This window comes from Abrus precatorius, unplaced genomic scaffold, assembly GCF_003935025.1.
Source record: "Abrus precatorius isolate BTA unplaced genomic scaffold, Abrus_2018 Scaffold11, whole genome shotgun sequence".
Lineage (NCBI taxonomy): Eukaryota > Viridiplantae > Streptophyta > Magnoliopsida > Fabales > Fabaceae > Abrus > Abrus precatorius.
The window spans coordinates 27,872,723-27,896,148 of NW_020874303.1; the positions used below are offsets into that span (position 1 = coordinate 27,872,723).

At 30.4% G+C, this 23,426-nt stretch overlaps 3 protein-coding genes across 3 annotated transcripts; all 3 read left to right on the plus strand.

The window, feature by feature from the left end:
* Nucleotides 1-262: 262 nt before the first annotated feature.
* Nucleotides 263-1,423, plus strand: LOC113855966 (WUSCHEL-related homeobox 2-like). The gene is made up of 2 exons (XM_027487594.1): nt 263-481; nt 1,049-1,423. Exons 1-2 carry the CDS (start codon nt 263-265, stop codon nt 1,421-1,423), a joined length of 594 nt encoding a protein of 197 aa, XP_027343395.1.
* Nucleotides 1,424-4,120: 2,697 nt separating this feature from the next.
* LOC113854663 lies at nt 4,121-6,282 on the plus strand. Its single transcript, XM_027485804.1, has one exon. The coding sequence runs from the start codon at nt 4,579-4,581 to the stop codon at nt 5,506-5,508; it is 930 nt and encodes a 309-aa protein (XP_027341605.1). The 5' UTR covers nt 4,121-4,578; the 3' UTR covers nt 5,509-6,282.
* A 5,565-nt stretch (nt 6,283-11,847) lies between these two features.
* Nucleotides 11,848-16,116, plus strand: LOC113855306 (dof zinc finger protein DOF3.6-like). Its single transcript, XM_027486892.1, has 2 exons — nt 11,848-14,867; nt 15,039-16,116. Exons 1-2 carry the CDS (start codon nt 14,817-14,819, stop codon nt 15,885-15,887), a joined length of 900 nt encoding a protein of 299 aa, XP_027342693.1. The 5' UTR covers nt 11,848-14,816; the 3' UTR covers nt 15,888-16,116.
* The last annotated feature ends 7,310 nt before the right edge of the window (nt 16,117-23,426 follow it).

The window sequence follows — 23,426 nt, forward strand, 5'->3', positions numbered from 1 at the left end:
CGTCATGTTTTTAGAGATATCCATCTTTATATTTTGCACCAAAAACAATTCGCATCTTAGTCTTCTCTCCCAACCATTTTCTTAATTGGACTTTATATATCGCTTTTTTTAATGTGTGTCTAAGGTGAAACATTAAATACAATCTCTTAAATTAAATGTTGTGCTATAAAACGAGTGATGCATGCAGCAACTCGTATATTCTCTCCGGCTCATAACTCCTTTTCCTTGTGATTGTTAACAAAGTCAGAAGAAGTAAAGATCAATGGAGAGTCGCAATCCATCGGTACGATGGAGCCCTACAAAAGAGCAAATAAGCATTTTAGAGAACTTGTATAAGGAGGGAATAAGGACTCCAAATGCTGACCAAATACAAGAGATAACTTGTAGGCTCAGGGTGTATGGTCACATTGAGGGAAAGAATGTCTTCTACTGGTTTCAGAATCACAAAGCCAGGCAAAGGCAGAAGGAAAAGCAACAAAGCGTGGCATATTTCAACCGCTTTCTTCATACCTCCCATTCTATAATTTCCTCCAAGCCACTTTGTCAAAATGGTTGGTTTGCTAATATTGTTTCAATTTTATTTTTATTATTTGTAATACATATGCTTATATCATATAATGTTTTTTTAATTTGTCTATTTGATAGAAATGAATTATACACATGCATCTTAATTTTTTTTCTTTTAAGGTACCATTCATGTGAATGTTTATAGTCATTTAATAGGGTACTATCGGGCTTACATAATTTGAATTCCTTGGTAATTAGTGGCGGGTAACTTGTAAGTACCATATATTGTATGTGCATGGCACGATCTTCTTTTCCTAAGATTTTACACACACACACACAAAAAAAAAACTGTTAGTAAATGCATGCATATTGCATAACCATATATATAGCCAATGCTCTTAATGCAAATGTACTGGGTTAGTGCATTAATTTTAATTTAAAAATCAAGTGAAACTGTATTTTAATTAGTTTATTTACCTTGCACGATTATATTAAGAAGATTTTTTTTCCAGTTGTCTGTGCCCCATATTGCTTGCAACAGAGTGGAATCAGCTTTTATCCTCAACAACCAAAGGTGCTAACACATGGAAGTATTAACTCAAGAACTGAGAAAGTTGTGCCTTTGGGGATGCCAAAATTTCGTGATGGCTCGCAGATATACAAGCAATTGCACCAGAAAGTATCCGATTACAACTTTAGCATCAGTAAGCCACAAACGTTGACTCTCTTTCCCCTTCATCCAACCGGCATTTTGGAAGGAAGAACAACCGAGCAAGTGCCTTCTCTTGCTTCAAATTCTGCTGATATCACTGATAAAACTTCTGGTTCTTCTGATATTGATGGAGATGGTCGTCCAGGAAACCAATCGTTCATTGATTTTTTCACTTCTGAACAAAGCAGTCGAGGGAGTGATTAAATATTATTGGCCAAAACTACTAACATGCAATTTTGAGTCCCACGTTGTTAAGCTTCGAAGTAGGTTTTGGGTCGGATATTGAGTTTCATCGTAACAATAGCGTCAGTGTTTGAGAACAAGTTTCACGTTGAGTTAATTAGAAATAAATAAATAAAAAGGTTTATGAGTATAAGAATACTTGTGATTCCCAGCTTCTTTTTTTGGATATTCTTTTATTTCTCTATCAAAATGAAACTTATTTAGTGCATTTACTTGTGATCGTAACGAGCCATTCATATCCGAATTACTTTATATACAGTTATATTATTTGAATATAAAAATTAACATGCATTTTATAATCATTGTACATAATTATTTATCTTTTCTTTGCTTTTATACATGCATTTATGTAAAAAAAAGTACACTCTAAAATCAAATAAAAAATATTTTGTCATTCCATTTTTGTGTTCAAACATTTTCCATTTATTATAAATGATTTATATATGTGTGTGTGTTTAAGGTATTATTTTATAGAGACGTTTAGAAAAAAAAAAAAAACTACTATATGAGTTTTTAAATTTTAACTACACACATTTATATTTAATTTATATTTTAAAATTTTAAAATTTAATATTTTTTTATTTATTTTATCAAGTTCTTTTGTATTTCAAACTTTAAAACTTATTTTTTTTCATATTTTTATTTTTAATTTTAAAAAAAAAATAAAAAGTACAATATTCTTTGTAATACTTTTTATAAGAAACATAATTAAATATTTTTTTAGTTCTAATTATAAAAAATGAGATGTATTAATTGCTGAATTTTTTGTATCTTTTTTTTTATTGTTAAATGTAGGTTTATAGGACAACAACACTAATCACATCATTCAATATCAAAAATATTTTTAAAATAAAATTTATATTTATAAAAAATATAACTGAATTAATTACTTTCTTAAGTCATAGTGATTTAATCTTTTGTTTCTTATTAAAGAAAGTACTTTTTAATAAAAAAAAATATTATATATATATGAGATTAATTTCTTCAAATGTAAATTTGTAATTTTTGTTTAAATTTATAACTTAATCAAATGATATTTTAATTTCATTTGAAAGATTTATTTAATATAATATATTTGTCATACCTAAATTAATATAAACTAATTTTAAATGCTATATGAATATTTTAGTAATTTCCTATAAGTAATTTATAATAATAAATATATTTAAATAATATTTTATAAATTCATACATTATATAAATATAAAATTTAGTTTAATTAATTTTGTCTGTCCAAAAATTCTGAATAGTCAGTGATTATCAACTGAAATTGTATGTGAAGTCACAAGATTGTTGATAGATGTACCTATGACTTTGATTCTGCCTAAGTTACATCAACTTTTGTTTGTCCACAAAGGCTGATTGCCTATGATGTTTCAGATAAAAACATGAAGAAGAGAGAAGCTGTTGATTTCATGGTTAAACATTTTCACATCATGGTCCTACTACCTAGGCTCCTTCTCAGCATGTTCCTTTCAAATTGTTTTATTTCAAGCGAGGGATAATTGACAAACGATTTTACTTTAGAAAATGGGACTTTCTTTCAAAAGAAGTTGTTGCCCACATACCTCAATCCTAATATTGCTCTCTTGGGTTAGGGTTATGCAACGGATATGTGGTAACATTTTCAACTTTGAGAGTGGGGAACGTTGACAAGACAACTGTCAAAGGAACTTTCTACTTTTCAAACAGTGTTGCTAGCTTGATCCATTGTGCCGTAACGTTAGTACACAGACAAATTATAAATTTACATGTACGCTTACAAGGTAGATTGTTAGCCCAGTTCAATTTTTTATGGTATGTTTAAATGTAAAAAGAAATTTCGACATGTGATTTTGAGAAGACTCATGGTGTGATTGAATTAGTGTCAAGTTCATTTCAATTTTATAAGTTATAATTTAAATTTTAAAATTAATACATGTTTGAAATTAATCTTAAGGTTGAAATTAAAAATATGGAAAAAAAATCAAGATTAATAATTACTTTCAAATGGAAAGGATGCATCTTTAAGGATCCTAATGACGAATAAGAATAATTAACGTGTTCAATTAAATGCTTCAAGTATTGAAGAGTTTTTATACTTTTAAAGATTACTCTTGTTTAATTTGACTAGTATTTAACTACGGAAGCCGAGATCTAACAGATATTTATCATTTGATTTAGATTAATTTTAGATAAATATTATTCAACTTTCTTAAGATATTACTCATGTAATTACAAGTAAAGAAATGCTGTCAAAAATATAATTAACGCAGTACTTTTCTGTAATCTTTAATAAAAAAGTTTAAAATTTATATTTTTAATCAACATCCACAACAAAGCCCTTATGTCAAAACAAAAATAAAAATAAAAATTGAACACACAGAAAGTGATAATTGTTGGCATTTTACCTGGTCATGGTTCTGACTTCTGAGCAATGAATTCGACGCTCATGGTTTTTAATATTCTTGCATTGTGAATAACTAAGATTTTGTTTTGATATTTGTTTACCTTAAACTCACAAGTGACTCACACGCTTTTCTAAGCCCATCCCATGTGACATCCCTATCCAATACCCAATCGTACACTTCACCCAACTCAGCCCACACGGCCCTTTCCGGAAATCGCATTCCTTATCACATTACATAATCAAAACGCTCCGTTTTCAGAAATGTTAAATTTAAATTCTGTTCCTTACATGCTCACAACCCTTTGTCTTCGCATAACTTCTTCTAACTTTTAATTTGTGGCTCTGGGATTCCGCGTTGTTGATGATAGATAAATTGACACTTATGATGTCATCACTCATAAACTTGGAAGGTAAGTCTTTCCCTTTGTTAGAAGAATTTGCACTGAGCTACTAAGCGTGTGTTTGGGGGCTAAAATAGATTAATATCTTCATAACGTGAGCTCCATAAATGGAAGGACACACCTTTATCAGAAGGTGCATGGTCCATCCTCTTGTGGTATAGATATTTAGTTAGTGTCTGTCCGACAGCAGTTTCTTCCTTAATAACTGCGAAAAATTTGATAGCTTTCAATCACCACCGAAAAGTTAGGGACTTTTTAATTTTCTCCTTTATCGCTTACTAGTTAGTAGCTTGATATGAAGATGTGAAATTCTCTAGCAAAAGGGTCATGTCTTTCGGTGGGTTAAGTATTGTTTTGAGCCTTGTGTTTGGGTGTCTTCTGCTGGCTCTGGTTGCACAGCTTTACTATTTCTTGTGGTGGAAGAAGAGAAGAACACACGTTGATGTTGAAATGGATCATGGCAATTATGCAAAGGGGCTGTTTCATTGGGGGTGTTTGAAGACACCCTTTAACATGCATGCTACAAATATTGCAGGGAGTTTGAGTAAAGACCCAGAAACCACAAGTCATGAAGCAGACTTGGAGTCGGGTGAGGGAAAGGATTTGCTGCACAAGTCCTTTGGGGAAGAAGGCGTGGAGTGTGAGTTAATGAGGCTGCACAATCTTGCTGGTCCACCAAGATTCCTCTTCCCAATCAAAGAGGAAACCAAAGAGGATTTGGAGTCTGAAGATGGTAAATCTAGGTGGGATAGAAGCAGAAAAGGTTCAAGAACAAGGAGTCTTAGTGATATTATGTTGGCTATTGATACCCCTTTTCTTACGCCTGTGGCTTCCTCGCCTTTGAAGTGTCCTTTGGACCCTCTTGATTCTTATAAGCATCAAGGATTCAATCCTCTCTTTGAATCATCAGCAGAATTAGAGTTCAACAGGTTTAGATCTTCACCACCTCCGAAGTTCAAGTTTTTGAGGGATGCAGAAGAGAAATTGCATAGAAAATTGGTTGAAGAAGCTAGGAGAAAAGCACTAGAGAATCATGGTTCTATCCCAGAAAATGGGGCTAAAGATTCCCGTAATGAAACTATGGCCACAGATTTTACTGAAGGGTCCTTTCTTAGACTCATTCAGAACAAAGACCCAGAACGCAAACAACTTCAACAGTATCTACCTCAGTTTCCTTCAGGTTCATCTCAGGTTCTCCCGTTGCCATCTTCTCCACCAACATTCAGACCACTTGATAATGCATCCTTGGTGCATTAGTTTCATACAACTAGGCTTTGGTTATTTTTTCTTTTTTCTTTTTCTCCCCATAGTATGTTAAATTAATTTTTCTAAATCACTCCTGTGCTAATTTTTATTGTTTTACAAAGTAATTGGTAATTGATACCCTTTATTTTGTGTGCCTTGAAATGATTTCTGTGGTCAATATGATTGATGCAAATTTGCGCTTGGCATGCCAACAAATAGAATGCAAACTGACATGCGCTTCAAAATGGTTGTTAAGATGCTGGTAATCGAGCAAAGGACTTAGTGGGGTAGTGTGTTTTTGTCCATTCCCCATGTTTGCTGTGGCTTTAACCTGTGAATCAATCATGTGAATGATGCTTGTTTGCTACCAATATCTTAATTTTTGGGGTCTCAATGATGTTTTGTTTTCTATTTAGAAATTTCCACAATCATTTCCGGTACTAGTATTTTACTTTGTTATCATTTATACCCAGGCCAGTCGTATGCGCCTAGCTGTGTCTTTTGATTTGTTTTTGTTTTTGTTTTTGTTTTTAATATCTGTTGCTTAATTCAAATCAAAATTAAATTAGCTACCAATTAGATCAGTGGTTCCTAAATTCTAAGGGTTAAGGAAAAACATGAGAAAGTTCGCAGGCAGATCGATTTCACATGTTGATTTTAAAAGTCAATGCTTCATTCTAACGCAGTTAGCAAAGTGGTGTACAGATAATGAATTTAGAATAACTTGCAGTGTTATTGAATTTTGCACAAAAGCTTCGAGTTAAGAATTCCACCTTTTTCTACTCTCATCACCCAAAAAAATAAAACAATATTTTGCTTGAAAAAGTGCTAGTGTTTTTCTCCCGTCCTCTTTACATACACACTTACACTGCATTTTAGAATAAATAAAAGTAAGGAAGATGCTAGTAGTTTAATATTGTCCTTAATATTTATTGTTATTTCACAAATCACTTATCAATCTTATTGAAAAGAGTGAGAATTCAAATTATTCAATATCATCACATCAAATCTATAAAATAGTAAATATTGTATGGTAACTTTCCTGCGAAAGTATTCAAATTAGTGTATGTTGGAGGGCAAGTTGTGCAACAATATTGAATAGATTGTAGATACATTTAATAGGAACTCCGCGAGGCTGTCTTAATCAAACATGAAATGACGAAGTTGAAAACGGTGTGTGTCGCGAATAGGTTATGGTGTCTATCAACTTTTACCTAAACAACAAGTGATGTCGCTGTTGTCACGCGATTCGGCCGAAAGTTTCCTCAAAGTCTCACCCACAAAGCACCAGCTCCTCCTTTAAAATTTAAAACGCAAATTTGCCAAACTAGCGGGTTGCAACCTACAAGTAAAAAAATATACATATATGTATTAGTTGCACTTTGCTATGTGAGTGCATAACGTTCAGAATTTGAATAATTTAATAGAAAGAAAACATGGTGGCTTTTAATTCGAGAATAACAATGCCTCATTCTATAATAGCTGGAAAATTGGAAATTCAGCTCAGTTCCATGTGAAACCAGGTACATCCAGTGGCGTGGTCCTGGGTATGAGTCTATTCGTTGGGTCCACTCTATTTAATTCTCTAGAATTCAAATTGGTCATTGGGCTTCCATGAATAATAAATGTTACAACCCAGCAACAAAAATCATTATGGATTTTTCTTTAACAAAAATTTAACTATTTATTTAATTGTTTCTTTTTATCATTTTCCTACCTCACAAGTTCCAATCTTGAAGATAAGGATATTAGGTATTGACATATGATGTAGACGAACAGATTATTAAAATGATTTCTTCAATTCTCAGTTCTTTTTCCATTTCATTAAGATAATCATAATCAGTTTCAATTCATGTATATATTTATTTAACGGGTTTCAGAACCCAAAACAAAGACTAGACAACGATACGGGAAAAGGAGACACCGGTCAGATCACTCTTAATAAGAACATATAAAGAGGAGAGGAAACTATCTAGAAGAACACAACTCATACAATTATCATTATCCATGTTAGCTGCTAACTCTACATGTGTGTGTAAATTTGAAAATTTAATTTAATTATTGATATTTGAGAATAAGGATTTCATATACACATACGAGTCACGCTATTTTTTTCCATTAAATATTTTACATTTTTTCATTTTCTATATTTTATAAAAGACTAGTACTTATATTTATTCGATCCTAATTTATGTATAACTTAATATTAAACATCTCTATCTTAATTAAACAAACTTATAAGTGAGTCAAATAAGTTATTGACTGTGTTTAACAAAAACAAAAAACTCATAAATTTGTTGACAGTTAAAAAGTTCATGTTTAGTTAAAAAAAACTAAAAGCTATTAAGTATTAGGATACCTTTTTAAATTTAAGCATTTAATGAAATTAGTTATTAAAATAAATAATAAATGTAAAATGACGGTAATCTCAATCTTATGTCGTATACTTGATTAGATATACAAGCATACTATTTAGTGAAATGTGCATGTTAACTAGGCTTCCCATATATAGATATAAATACTTATAATTATTCTTCAAGCATAAGTTTGTTTTTACTTTTGGAAAGTTATATATTTAATGCATTGCACTAAGATTACGTATATTATCTTATTATAATTTTTCTTTAATAAATAATAATGTGTCAAAATGGTTATAAATATCAGTCTAAACATTTTCATCACCTGCAATGCACAGCGAATAAATTCAAATTTTATATTTAAAATTTGAGTAAAATTTGAAAATCTCACACCCAAGTTTACTTTTGCCATTTTTTTTCAGTTGTTATATTGTTTTTTTTCCTTTCTTGCAATTCTTATATTATTATTTAGTTTAAATTTATTTTAATTTTAAATTTTAATTTTTAATATTATCTTTAAAAATTTAGTACTTCTGACTGTAAAAATTGTTAAATAATAATATAACTAATTAAAAATTAATATCAATTTTTATGTCACGGGTCAATTTTTCTTTAAATTACATTAATGGAAGAGACAACGAAATTTTAAAAATAAAATATAAAAAATTAGAATACCATAAAAATACAGAATTTTTAAAAATATATTTAAATTTGGTTATTTAAATAAATTATTACTTCTTGTCATAAATTATGGGAATCCAACTTGGCCGACCAGGGGAATCGATCACGGAACTTGCTAGACATTGGGTAAAGGATGAATCTGTTGGGCCTCCAGGATACGGTCGTACCCGGCCCATACTTAACATTACGAGTCATTAATAGCTGAATACTAATATTCGGCCGAAATGAAATACTTACCAAGTAAAAAGAAAAAGAACACCAACTACTATCCTTAACACATTTTTTTCAAAAAAATAGAACATTAAAAACATTTAAGATAACATAATAAAGAGTGTGTTTGTAATTAGTTGAACACTTCTTGCAGAATAAATTTTTTATCCGCGAATAAAAAGAAAAACCCGATAAAAACATTTACTATGTATTGGTAGGGACGGTTGTGTACTTCCCTTAAATAAGGAGACTTTTGTGACATGGAAAAATCAGTGTGATATGGAAGCTCAATGTATTCAAGATAGCAGCTTGTGCATAACCTATAGTTTCATTTTCATATCTGCTTTCATACTCCAATGGAGTTTCTTCCCATTACTCAAATACTGCAGATGGTGCTGTACTATATATGATTATTATTATTTTTTGGCCATCAAGAACCATGTTTTAAAGATGTAGAAGCTAATATTAATAAATACAGCCTTTCCAATTTTCTAATTACTATTTTTACTATTTATCGGAACAAGGTGTTAATTAAGATTCTTCCTTTCTTCTGAAAATGACGATAAGGAAAGGACATACATGGAAGAGATGGTTACAATTAGTGGATATGGATTTTCAGGAATGTCAAGATGAGAAACAAAGCAAGGTGATGATGATGTGGGAGTCTAATTAATTAACGACATATACATGTGCAATTATACATGAGAGAAGTTATGTATGCAATATGAATAATATCTGTTTGTGGGGGGTTGATAAAAATCAAATCAATAAGCAAATGGCACAAGTTAAAATCACCCCTGTATTGAATTGAATGATTGAGGCCCATTAAGCCCAAAGTAAGGCACATGCATGGGAGCAGTAGATAGTACCGGTTCTTCTGAGTGTTTGTGGGGGAAAACTAGCTTTGCTTTTTTATGTTGCCACTTGATCCCTGGAGTCTGGGATGCGTTAATTCATGCAATGGAAAAACAAGGTAGGGCCCACCATCATCTTCTTTTGTGATCTGTATTTCTCATGCACGTGCATGGGTGGCTTTTGTGTAGTATGTGTACCACTATCTCTCTATAACAGTGTGTGTGAGAGTGTGCAGAGGACACGGAGAGAAAGAGAGAGGACAAGTGAATGCGAGGTTAAGGCTGCAATTTTAATCCCTTTCCAACTATAACTTCGCAAAATGAAGTGGTAAGCTTTTCACATGAAAATGAGCAAAAAAGCAGAAACCTGTCAAAACAGAAAGGGAATTAGATTCCAACGCCACCAACATCCAATTTTGTACCTTTAACCGTTAAAAAAAGTTTCAATAACACCCGTTTAAAATAAACACCGTTACTCACCCAATTATTTTATATCAAGTAACGTGAACAAAATTAAAGCATCATACATCATGCCCTTTATATCCTAATTATCCTCCTTCAAATCCCACTCAGTTAAACTACGTCTCAAACAAAATCTGGATTGGTCACTTCATAAATAAAAATGAAGCTAATTTTTCCCCTTCTTTTTTCTACATTTCCCTTTATTTTAGCATAAACTATATAAAAATGACTTCGAGAGTTTTCCATCTCAAAAATATACATTCAATTGTATATATATGTTGGAATTTTCTTTATATATACATATATAAATACATTTTTCTTACGTATAAGAAAAGAATTGTCATCTTGGTTGAATAGCCGAATTAACCGCTGAGAATATATATTTATTTTGAAGTGTGGCGAATGATAATTTTCCTACAAGCTAACATAAATTATAATGCCAATCCACAGTCAAGGAAATGCATGATTATAAAAATACGCTCTCATACATATGTAGAGCGAAACGTAAATTTAGCCACACACATGTAATGCGGAGGAATTATATATGCTATATAATTTAATGTAAACTATGCGAATGAATGAAAGGACTACGTGAGATATGCTTTTTCTCTACCTTATTTCATCATAGAGGGCTTGTGCGGATTTATTTTTTACTTTTAGTTTGTCAATGCGTTTTTTTTTTTCACTGACTCATTTCAATAACAAATAGATTAGACTTTATATAAATAGGTATGATCTATTTGATAATTTTAAATTTTAAATTTAGCTTATTTTTTTTAACAACCTATTAAAACATTCAATACGTTATTAAATTTACTTGTAAATAGATTATTCAATTTAAATTATTTAAATATATATGTCTTTTTAAAATATATAAAACTTATATCTAAATAAACTATTAAAAAAATATGTAGTAGAGATTTTCTTTAATTCTAACAAAAAAAATTATAATTTTTAATTTAAGATTTTTTTAAAATTTAAATGATTTAATATATTATTATTATTATTTTTATATAAAACTATTTAATATATTATTATAAATTTTAAATAATTTATTTTAAGCTCAAATTTAATCTATTTAATTAAGTAAACTTTTTAAAAAATTTAAATTAAACTTGTTAATTAAATAAATTAAACTGAATTAAATTTTAAAAAGACTAAACTATAAACTTTTGTAAGATTTCTACTTAAAAGAAAGGAAAGAGAGACAAGAAATGGCTAAGAAGAACGGGAAGAAGTGAACTGTGTAGGTAATTTGGCGTAGTGGAGATGATTTGGCATTTCCAATTTGCATTTTAGAGAGTCCATAAATTAAGTTGAAGCAAAGTAATGTAACGGGTCCCGCAAAAGTCGACGTGGCAGTATCGATTCCCGACGAAGAGCATCTCATGGCAAAATGATTGATGTTGATCCGGTGCATGGGTGGATAGTATGTTACATATGTTTTTTTATTTATTTATCTATTTAGAGAAAATAAAAATTATTTATATAAAAACTCAAGACAATGTTAGTTGTTCTATTTTATCAAACATGTTAAATAAAATCTTTATATTAATTGAGTAATACAAAAAGAAAAAGTATATTTGAAAATTTTATCAAATAATTGATTTTTAATAATTATATATTATTTAAACATACAAAAAAAATAACATTTAAAATATTGAAAATAAATAATTTTTTATTAAAATATAAAAAATATGTGTTACATTTTTTAATATATATTTTTAAAAATTTTAAATTAGTAAATTGAAAATAATGTTAATATTTTTCTTATATTTATGCCATGATACATAACACGCCAAACTTTGTCCCCACCATTCCCACTTCCATGCACAACGGCCGGGGGAACCCACCTTAACACCTTTGCCAATTGCCCCTCTCTCACACTATTATAGTCTATATCTTCACAGTGGTGCACTTTCGCCCATTTTCACTTGTTTTCTACGTCAAAATATCAATTTTTTTCATTCCACCTTTTTCTATTATCTAAATAACCATGAACACTTCAGTGCGTAGTATGACTATTCTGTTTTCTTAAATATTTATAATCAAAATAATATTTGTTCGACAACTTTTTTTAAGTTTAAAATGATCAGAACCAAAATAGGACTAAGATATCCACTTAATGACAAGAGGTAGGCTACAATATATCATTTCTAAGATCATGAGTTCGTAACAATTAAGATAACAACTTTATTATTACATATGACTATTCCGCACGAATCAACTATTCAACAGTAGTGACAAAAGTAAAAAATATAATAATTACACCATTTTTCGTATAATTAATTCTTCAAAGTTTTTTTTTTAAATTTAAAATAATGTGATGAAAATATGTTATGAGTAAATTAAGCTAAAGTTATAAGACTTGAGTCTAGCCTATTTCATAAATCAAAGCCCGAGACTAATTTATTTTCTTGATACAAGTTTTTATAAGCTCGATCTTGATAAAGCCTAATTTAGCTAAAATGTCTATTTAAAAATATTCTATAACAAAACTTATTAATGAGGTTATAAACATGATCTTGAATAGATTAATGAACTTGTATTTATATATAGATTAAGATTTGTAAATTAATTAACAAATATTCAATACTAAATTGATCCATTATATTTAAAATATTTTAAAACGAGTTTAAGCCTAATTTTTAAATTAAAATAAATCTTTAAAAATGTCTAACTTATTTAATTAATAAATAAATCTCATTTAATTTAAGCCTGATATAAACGATGTCATAAAGCACCAAAATTTTGTTAATCAATAATCATGCGTAAACAATCGCAAAGTCAAAACATTTGTCGTATTTAAACATAACAGATCGATCTCTTCCTAAAATAGACATATACAAAACAATTTCTCACTTGTCATTTTACTTTCATAACCAAACGCACCGACTGAGTCAATCAGTGATACAAGGATTTGATATTTGAACTACGTTTTGAAAAGATTACAGTTTGAGGAACAATAATTAAAGAAAAGTATAGTAATTAATTCAGAACAAAAACGAGGATGAAAAAATAAAAAGTTTGATCGAATATATTGCATGTTTTATATTAAAAATAATTGGCGCCAGCTAGTCTTTAATTGCTTTACTTTTTTAAAACTCGGCCCCGGTAAACTAGTGGCTTAAAGTTGTGGTTAGATCCTTTTTGGGCACCGCACCAACCGTAGTGACATCACGGTGTAATATACTAACTTTATCCAATTTTATCGTCAAAATTATATTTGTTGCTTAGTTCTTAAAATGTGGTTCTGTAAGAAAAAAATATGTTTTTTTGTAAAGTGACATGCTCAGACTCAGACCCCAAATGCAAAGCATCGTATTATCAATTTCGTTATTTCAGTAATAAGGAATGCTGATTCTATGTTAAGTTGAAACCTTTATTCCTGGCATTTTCATATAACTTAGCTTGCAGTGTTGGAGTACTGCTGCAGTACGTACCTAATTGGCTAAGTTGCAAAAAAACTTTAATATGTAAAGTTTTATTGTCGTCAAATAGGAAAAAGCAGTGCCAGATTTAGGGGAGGGGGGAAATGATATGTTTTATGAATGTGGACATCTTCTTAACTTTTTGTCTATTATATTACAATTTATTAGCATAAGACTGAAAACTGCTTTATATTATTTCATCTATTTTTGGCTTCCCTGAGGGAATTTTTTTTTTAATAACCTTGGATGTATGCTTTATGTCAATGAAAAATTAAAATTGGACTTAACTTGGATGAGTTATGGCCAGTCCTCCACATTATATGTATTGAAAAACATGGAAACATTTATAGAAAATTGAGAGGGAAGAAAACCGATGGAAACTTCTCTATTCCAAGGAATAAAGAGAGATTGGCGTTTGTAATGTGTTCAAGTGCATCTGAGATTTGCCAGCCTACCTGTTAAATGAGCCAAGCCACCATTTAACCTTTTTTCTATTTTATATTCTCACGTAGATGCCATAGACTTTGATATAATTGCATACTCAATAAATATCAAAACTACTTTGTACTTTATTATGAATACTCTTATGTTATTGAATAATTTCTTTATAATTTTTCCTCATGTAAACCATCCGAAGCTTAATAATTATAATTATATTATTTACTAATAACCATATTTTAATCTTTTTTCTATTAATTTAAATTTATGAATGAAATTTAATAATTTTAAAATAAAACAAACACATTTTTATAATTCTTAATAAACTTTTACTACTACTAATAAAAAAATGTGGTATTCATATTTCTCACAACTTAATACAACACAAACTAATGTGATTTTTTAAGTAAAAATTAATAGCAAATAGCAAAATCCAATCAATAATTAATACTCTGAATATGTCAATCTGTCTCCGTGGACCGTGGTTAAGTTTAAATTGGTTGATTATCAATCGAATAGAATGATAATTAATTTTGCCACAAATGTAATATACGGTGTCGTCTTGCATGCATGGGAGCCACTATCCCTTCTGATGAACAAATTATCAGAACAACGCGTCAAAAAGAAGCTTATAGGTTAAGATACTTCGTCCACTTAAAACCCTAAAAATATAATAAAACAAAAAGAGATGAGAATGAGAGAATAAGCGCAAAGCAAACAAAATAAAGCCTCTTCTTGCTTTCCTCTCTTCCCTCCCTCCTCCTCTTTTTTCCTTTACTTTCCTGCCTCTGGTATTCCCCCTAGTGCGATTCTCCACCATCTCCCTAAAGAGCCATCAAACTTTATAAAAGAAAAAAAAAAAAAAGACAAAAAAGGATTGAAGCACCATGGTTTTCTCTTCTATTCCAATCTATTTAGATCCTCCCAATTGGCAGCAAGTAAGGTTTCCCTCAAATTTCAGCCACAGTTTCTGAACCCTAAAAAAAACAGCAAATCACAAAGGATAATAACTAATTATTCCTATTCCTTGTATAACATCTTCTTGAATATACCAGATTTATTTTTATTACAACTCAACCATTTATTTATTTTTTGCTTGTGTTGTGCAGCAACCAGATCAACATCAAGCAAATGGAAGCAACAACAGTCCTCAGCTGCTTCCACCGCTTCCCCAACAGCCACAGGTTCCTCATGTGGGGGTTGATGCAGGCCCAATCAGGCCCGGATCGATAGTGGATCGGGCCAAGATACAGCCGCAGGAGGGAGTTCTGAAGTGTCCTCGTTGTGAATCGACCAACACAAAGTTTTGCTACTTCAACAATTATAGCCTCTCTCAGCCACGGCACTTTTGCAAGACATGTAGGCGTTATTGGACAAGAGGAGGGGCTCTTAGGAATGTTCCTGTTGGTGGAGGATGCCGCAGGAACAAGAAGAACAAAAGGAGTCGTTCTAAATCTCCCGTTTCTACTGAGAAACCGTCCCTTTCCAATACCGCAAGTGCAATCCCTGAGATAATTGGAAGGTTCCCACAACCTTTCATGACTTCTCTTCAGAACATGAGCCGCTATGGTGTAGGGAACACAGGCATGAGCTTGCGTGAGATTCAAGCACAGTCTGGTACTCATATGGGGTTTCAAATTGGTGGTCATAGTACAAGTGCTACTATAGGAGGAGGAGGGATGGATCAGTGGCGGTTTCAGCAATTTCCTTTCTTGAATGCTTTTGAGTCAGCTTCAGCTGTTTCCTACCCATTTCAAAGTGAAAGTGTTGAAAGTTTGGTTGGAGATATTGCTGCAACTTCTAGGGTTACTCAGCTTCCAACACCGGTTAAATTGGAATATAACGGAGGTTTAAATTTGTCAAGATCTCCACTCTGTGTTTCAGAGAATAACAACCATTACTATTCATGGACCGATTTATCTGGTCTTGCATCATCTTCAGCTAGTCATCTCTTGTAACTTTGACCATTCGTACGGTCAAAATTCGCATCATCGATCCGTTGTAACTCTGCTGCGATTATCATTTTTCAACAGCATGGCACCATGCATCTTTGATGTATAAGAGAAATTTTCAAATGAATTGGGTGTTCCACACTGAACACCTTGATCACTCCACTGTCTTCACGTGGCGAAAGTGCTTGGTGTTAACAGAAATTACATCAGGCTGGTAGAATTTAGTCTTCTTCAATTGTATATTTTCTTGTCATTGGTTTTGTTTATGTTTTTGCATCGAGTCAAGTTTGTTGTGTACTATTGGCTTTCTTTGTATATTAATGTGTGCATGTATTGTTATGGGAATTTGCTATCCAACATTGCGATATCATTTGGGTACAATTTTTTTCTCACACTTACCTGCTTCATCACGCTTGGTAGCTCACACTCGTGTACCAGTTTTCATCCACGTATATATGGCGATCAGCTAACACGAAAGCAAAGTTATCAGGAAAGAAGAAAAGCGATACTGGTATACAGTGTTAAAGAAGGCGTCACTTCACATTAACATTTATCGAGGCAGTGTTAGGGACATAAGTTCGTTAGAAATTTCAAGCTTGATCACTTTTCTTGTATCTTGGACCCTCTCTTCTCTACGCAAGTTTATATTATCTTAATTTCAGAAACACTATTAATGCAAAGACATTGGTTTTCGCATATATAGATATCCCATACGGCTTCAGATATGACTGGTCTCCATATTATGGTAAGTCAGTCTTTTCTTCTTTTCCTTTCTTTTTCTTCTCTTTTCTTTTGTCTTCCATGTAGATCTTTCGGGAACTTCGGCAAGTATTTGCTAGAAGTTGCTATTAGGTTTTGCAAGCACTCAATGTCCGTAGCTCTTTTGTTTGAGAAATTCTCGGAAACTTGAGTGCGATACTCATTTAATGTACATTGCTCTTTGCTTCAAAAGTGTTCCAAAATCAGAATTCCAAGGAAGCTTGATCATTGTCAGCAGATTCATATTGGGAACTTTCTTTCTTGTGTTTCAAATTTTCAGCCAACAGTAATCACCTACACAATTTCATCAATGAGTGTGAATGAAAAGAGAGAGAGAGAGAAATGAAGATATACATTTGACATCAGCCAACAGCCAAGACTACTTTACAATGTTGTAATTATCAAAATAAGATTCATAATCTTGGACGTGCGTATTTGTTTGGGTTTGAGGTTGAAAGTGAAGTGAGATGCAACCAATCTTGGAGAAGACGCCAAAATTCCACTCAAAACCATGCAATTCGACCAAACCGAAGTGGGTGTGAGTGCGAGTATTCTAGAACTTGTTGAGCAGAATGATGCAATATACATACACTGATAATGAATGTGAAAAATCGTTTCAATTCATATTATATTACGCACTTGAAAATCAAAAGGAAAAGGCAAAGATTGGTCAAAATAAGTGTGACATTTTTCTACGTATTATGGTAATTTCTCAATCTTTTTCTATTTCTCTCTGCCACTTCGGAGTTATCCTAGTACTTCGAAGTTAATCAAACTCGTATGTTCAACACTAATAATTACAAACTTTATTATTCTAATCCCACTGAGAATAAACGAAATTATCTTTTGGAAAAGAAAAAGCATATGATAACTTTTGTAAGGACCAATGTTGCCTTTCAAGGACGAATAAAGCAACACGACCAGCAGAGACCTATTCAGACAAAAGCTCTCTCCGTGTCTGTGTCGTCAGCTAGTCTTGGGACGTAGGCAGCAGCAAAATGGTTGCCCTAATTCCAAAAATGTCGGTGTAATGGGGTCTCAAAAAAGATATTACTACCTACCAACAATTTCGAAAGTTTTATTTTTATTATTATCAATAATAAGTCTTGTAAAGGATCTTTGGACATAGGTTCACTTATTTTGCATTCAAATTTATTTATTTATATTGAAAAAGGAAATGTTATGTGACCAATTTTTTTTAATTTTGAGTAATTTTTAAAAAAATATATAATAAAAATAATTATGTGTAATATCATATATAATATTAATTTTTAAATATTTAAATAAATAAAACATTTTGAACACATAGTACTCTAGACGAGATGATTATAAAGACCCTAATATTACGTTATGTATCAACTATGTCTAAAATTTAAATTATTCAATTGCAGTTTTAAAAATAACAAAAGTTAAAACTAAATATAACATTGTATGTTATATTTTATACATGCATATATCTTTAAAATATATCTCAAATATGAACAATTATTTATATATATTTATATACTGTTCATCAAACAATTTTTTATGAATTATTATATTTTACATTTTTTTTATTTTGTCTCTTTTTCTCTCTTCTTTTTCTTTTTGATTACGTATAGCTTCATATCATTTTTTTCCTATCCCTTTCTTCGCATCATTTAACACTCAAAAAGTGAGTGCCAACAATTTTTTTATTTTCTTTTTCTATTATTAAATGAGACATGTCAATATGTAGTTTTATAGTATTATATTAACGTGACAGGAAACGTAGTGAGAGTTGAAGGAAAAGAAGTAAGAGAAGTGTGGGTTAAATTTGCAGGTCGCTGCTACGAATGGACCAAGAAGAGGGGCTCAAAAATTCATGCATGTCTGGTGGAATGGAGTGAAATGAAACGCCTCTCTCTGTGAACTTTGTCTTTGAACAGTGCTTTAAGCAGAACTGGCCAAACCTGCACCATTGATCCTTTGGAACTATATGGGTGGCAAGAAGCAAAGGACCCTTAGATTTGCTTTCTTTGTCTTTCTTTCCTATCTATCATTTTTATCTTCTAATTCTTTTTCTCCTTCGTCTTCTTCCGCTAGCCTTTCCCTTCCTTTTTCTTTTTATTACACTTGCGTGGGACCTCACTTATCCATGGCAGATACCGTTACCTACTTAACCTAGAGTCATCAATGATGCAAATAAGTTTGTTCCAAAAGCAATGCTATCTGTTCTATATAATCAGTTTATCCCCTACCCATAAGAGTAACTCGACAAGTAAGAGAGAACTAAAAGAAAAGGGAAGCAATGGGAAAAAAGTTACTACTAGTTACTATTCTACATGGCACGTCATCTTTTTCATGGGAAAAGTTATCTTCACACATTTTGAACCAGACACTACACAGTAACATTTTTAGATGAAGATGGAAAGAAAGAAAAGAGAGACACAGAGGTAAATGAAAAGCAAATGTTACCATAGGTAAGTGTTGAACTTTTATTTGTATGTTCAATTTTTACTGCTATTTTTCATTTATGTTTCTACAAGAATGGTAATTTGACATCCCTCAAATGAGTAGAGGGAAAACAGAAAAAATGTATGATGTGATTAAAAAAATTAATAAAAAATGGATGTATATAATAATGTATGAATTTACTATGGTTAGAGTGTAGTTTTTTTTTTTTAATTCTTTGGTCTTACTCGAGTATAACCAATTTATACTTAGAATGAAACAAGATAAGTATGAATTAGTAAACCGGTTTTATTAAGTATAAATATCAGGTAAAATAATTATATCTCGCTGTGCGTTATTGAAATGTCAGCATCATATCTGCAAATGATGAAAGTATGTTTGATTAAAATATTTACAAATTAAGATTTAGTTTACAATGCATTTAAAATAATTTTGAAGATTTAATGTAAAGTAAGAATGAATGCATGTTTTACATGCATAATGCTTACTCCTAATTATTATTTAATAATTCACTCTAAATAAAACCCATTTTTTATACTTCATTAAAGTTTAATATCTGTTTGTTTAAGCTTTTGTAAAGGTTATTTTAAAATTATGTAAGAAACTGATATATATTTTTAGAGATTTAATGCAAAGTATAGATTTATTTTTATTTGGGCATCGGTAGAAAAAGTACTTTGTTTTAAGAGGTTGTCATGATTTACAGAAGCTAGCTATTCATAGTAACTTTTAAAAATAATAAAAAATGTACTTTTTATATGCTATCTTAAAAAGACAAATATTCCTAAAAAAATTGTTTCCAAAACAAAAGTATATATATTTGTTCAAAGAAAAGATGATACAAACAAAACAAAACCTTAGAACATCTAATCAACTTGTGTGCCTGAGCAGTAGATTTAGAGGTGAAAAGACAAAACGTAGCTTAAATTGCGGTGCTAGCTGGATAGAGATCCAAATCCCGTCTTCTCCGTTAAATTTTAGTCATGTCCTCTTTTTGTTGATTGATTTGGTGATTGGATTCGATTGGAGTAAACTGAATCTAATTATAATGAATGCAACCACAGTAGATTCATCTAAATACTAAAAAATATAGATTAAAAGATAAAACTAAAAATATCAAATAGATCCTTAGCCAATGAAAAAGAGTTAGGATTTTAAAAACACATAAAATTTATTATTAAATCATTATTAATTTAAAAGCTTTTGAAATACAAGATAAATTTGTTGAATAACAATAAAATCGTGTATTGTAAAAAAAAAAAAAAGACTAAAATATAATATCATCTTTCTCCCAAAAATAAAAGTTTTTTTTTATCATACATACATATATATATATAATAAAATTTATTTTTAACTTTTTAAATGATATTAATTAGATTTGTATATCGCTAAGGTGTCTTTTAGAAACTACTTTAAAGAATGAATTGGACAAAACGGATAGCAAATTGTGTTATATCACTGATATCAAGGCTTTCAATTTAACGTCGGCATGTAAATATTTTATTATGCAGTAATCAGTTTTGCTAATAAATATCTAATTTAAAAATATTTACATAATTTAATTTGAAAAATTAGCCAAGATTATTTGTACATAGTAAGAAAAACAAAACTTCACATGTTCGTTACTTTGCGGATACTATTTCTTTTTTGGTCATTCTTTGCCAAAACTTGAACTAGTTTCGTGTCTGTTTCAGGGCCAGCAAAAAGGGTTACAAGCCCAAACTAAAAGAACGGAGCCGATGCTAATAGACCCTTTAACAAGTCTCTTGGCCCAAAAGACATTAAAACCTGTATCAATTGTTGCCAAAAAATTAAAAACCTGTAACAATATGTTGACCAAATACCAAAAGAAAAAAACTGTAGCAACGCAATTAACAATTTTTACAAGACAAACTACATTTTAAAATTATTAATATCGAACAAAAATACTCTTTAGTCTTTACTAACATTATTTTATACTTCATGAAAATTTTCAATATATTTTTTAATTTAAAAACATTAGAGAAACATTATTTTCTTTATATAATAATTAATAGATGAAAAAATAAACTTTAAACTAAAATATACTTAATTACCAAAAACTAAAAATTACTTACAAGCATTTCTACGATATTAGTTAAAAACTTTAAAAACTAAATTAAATACTGCTAACACGTATCCTCATAATTTTAATATTTTTTATAAATTTATTTTCTTAACTATTACTCTCTTTTTCTTTTTTTTCTTTTTTTTTTTTTTGTGCACCATCAAAAGAAGACCTTCACAAAGCGTAGGGTTGCTACTTTTTTCCAATCATCCTAGGGTTACAACTTGAAAGGATCTTGATTGGATCAAACTAGCCCAATAATCTTTTTTTGGGCCTGCATAAAATTCACTAAATAGTGGAACAAACGATAAAGAAACGACTTCGAGATAGCTTTACAGCCTCAAATGTGGCTGGCTTATTGGGCTTATAATGAATAAAATAAAACTAGATAGCGATCCTTAATTTAGGGCATTACGATACTGGGCCCGAAATTTTGTCAAGTTGTAAAATAGTACTATTTGAAATTGAGAATATTACTTGACAAAAATTTAAAAAATTTGAGTAATATTAGTTGACCACAAAAAAGAAGGGTTGAAGTATTAAAATGGATAAATCTTATTGTTTATGTCAATCAGAATTGAAATTTAATCCCAATAATATGTATTGATATTTAACTCTAATATGTTGTTGATATTTATTATACAAATTATTTGAATAAAATTTTAATTGTAATTAAAAAATAATTCAAACAATATTTATGTTACTTTACTTAAGGTTTATCTATTAAAAAAAATACTATATCATCACAAAAATATAATCATGTAATCATGTTCTTGACCGAGAACAAAAACATTTAAGTGTCGTTATTAAATGAATTTCCATAAAAAAAGCAACAAACGTATAAAATCACCACAAAAAAAAAAAAAAAAATAATAGCAACACAAATTATAAATTTCTTATCCCTGCCCTATAGGGCCAGCAATTATCAGTGACAGTGACCAATGTTGCTGATATATATTCGATTGAGAGAGCATTTGTTATTATTTGCTTATTTATTTATTTATTATTTTTTGCTGTGTGTGCGTGTAAATAGCTAAGATATGAGTTGCCACTGGGTGATATCAGAAACATGCATTAAAAAAAGTTGATAGTTGACAGTCACAAAACTAAATTAAGGAACGATTCAGCTTTCCTCAGATCATTAACGGTATGCCAAAACCATCTTTTTGGGCGAAAAAGTTTTCACGTACCTATGTATTATTTTATGTAAATAATAACTTAAAAACAAGATTTCACGCGTGTGAAATGATATTTAAGTAATATTATTTTAAACTGTACATCAAAAAGGCACAGTGACTAATTTTTCTTTTTTAAACCATGATGCTTATGCTTTAGTTATATCTGTTATACAACTAATATTCTATGCTTCGTTGATATGGAAAAAATAAATTTTGCTATGACCTCTTAGTTCTTATTACTAAGTTATTATCTCAAGAAATACAATTAATATTACAATTTGAATTATATTAAATGAGGAGGTGTCTTTTGTGATGAGGCAACGAGGGTCGAAGATGGGTAACTTGTCAAAGTTTCCTTCCTTAGGAAAATTGGTTTCCAACGAGCGCCGTTTCTTCAAGCAATGTCTTTCCTGTTATAGAAGAAAGGATTAAAGCACAAAGTTGAAAGATTAGATTCAATAACAAAAGCAAAACGACTGAAAGCTTAGTTAGCACATATACCATTTTAATTATTCTTCTCAGAATATAAATAAACATTCCCATCTTAAAGGAACAAAAGTTATATATATATATTAACAATGTATATACAATGCATATGTTTTTAAATTACAGATGAGTGATAATATTCTAACATGATAATATGTTAGAATAGTAGAAGGTAAGCGTCAATAGCATCAGAAACTTTTAGAAAGGTAAGCATATATATTAGAGTCACCACTGTGATCGCGTGTGAAGGAAAAACAATGTTCAAACATTTATTTATTTATAAGAAGGTAAGAAAATTAAACTTGATGTGGTGTCTGCACCAGCCAACCCATGATCTGTCCACTTTTTGGGTATTCCATGAAATTCTAAAATAAAAAATTATGGGAGTCCAAGAAATGTTGCTGTTGTTGACTATAATGCATTATAAAATAACAACACCATAGTTCCTTGACTTCCATCCAAATTGGGGAACCGCGTGGAGCCTAGTTTGAAAATTGAACTTTGGGTCATTTTTAAGTTTTATCTTTTTTATGATTCTTATTCCTTCTAACATGCTTATACTCGTGAATATATAAAATAGATAGTTATATAGAAAGGACCTTT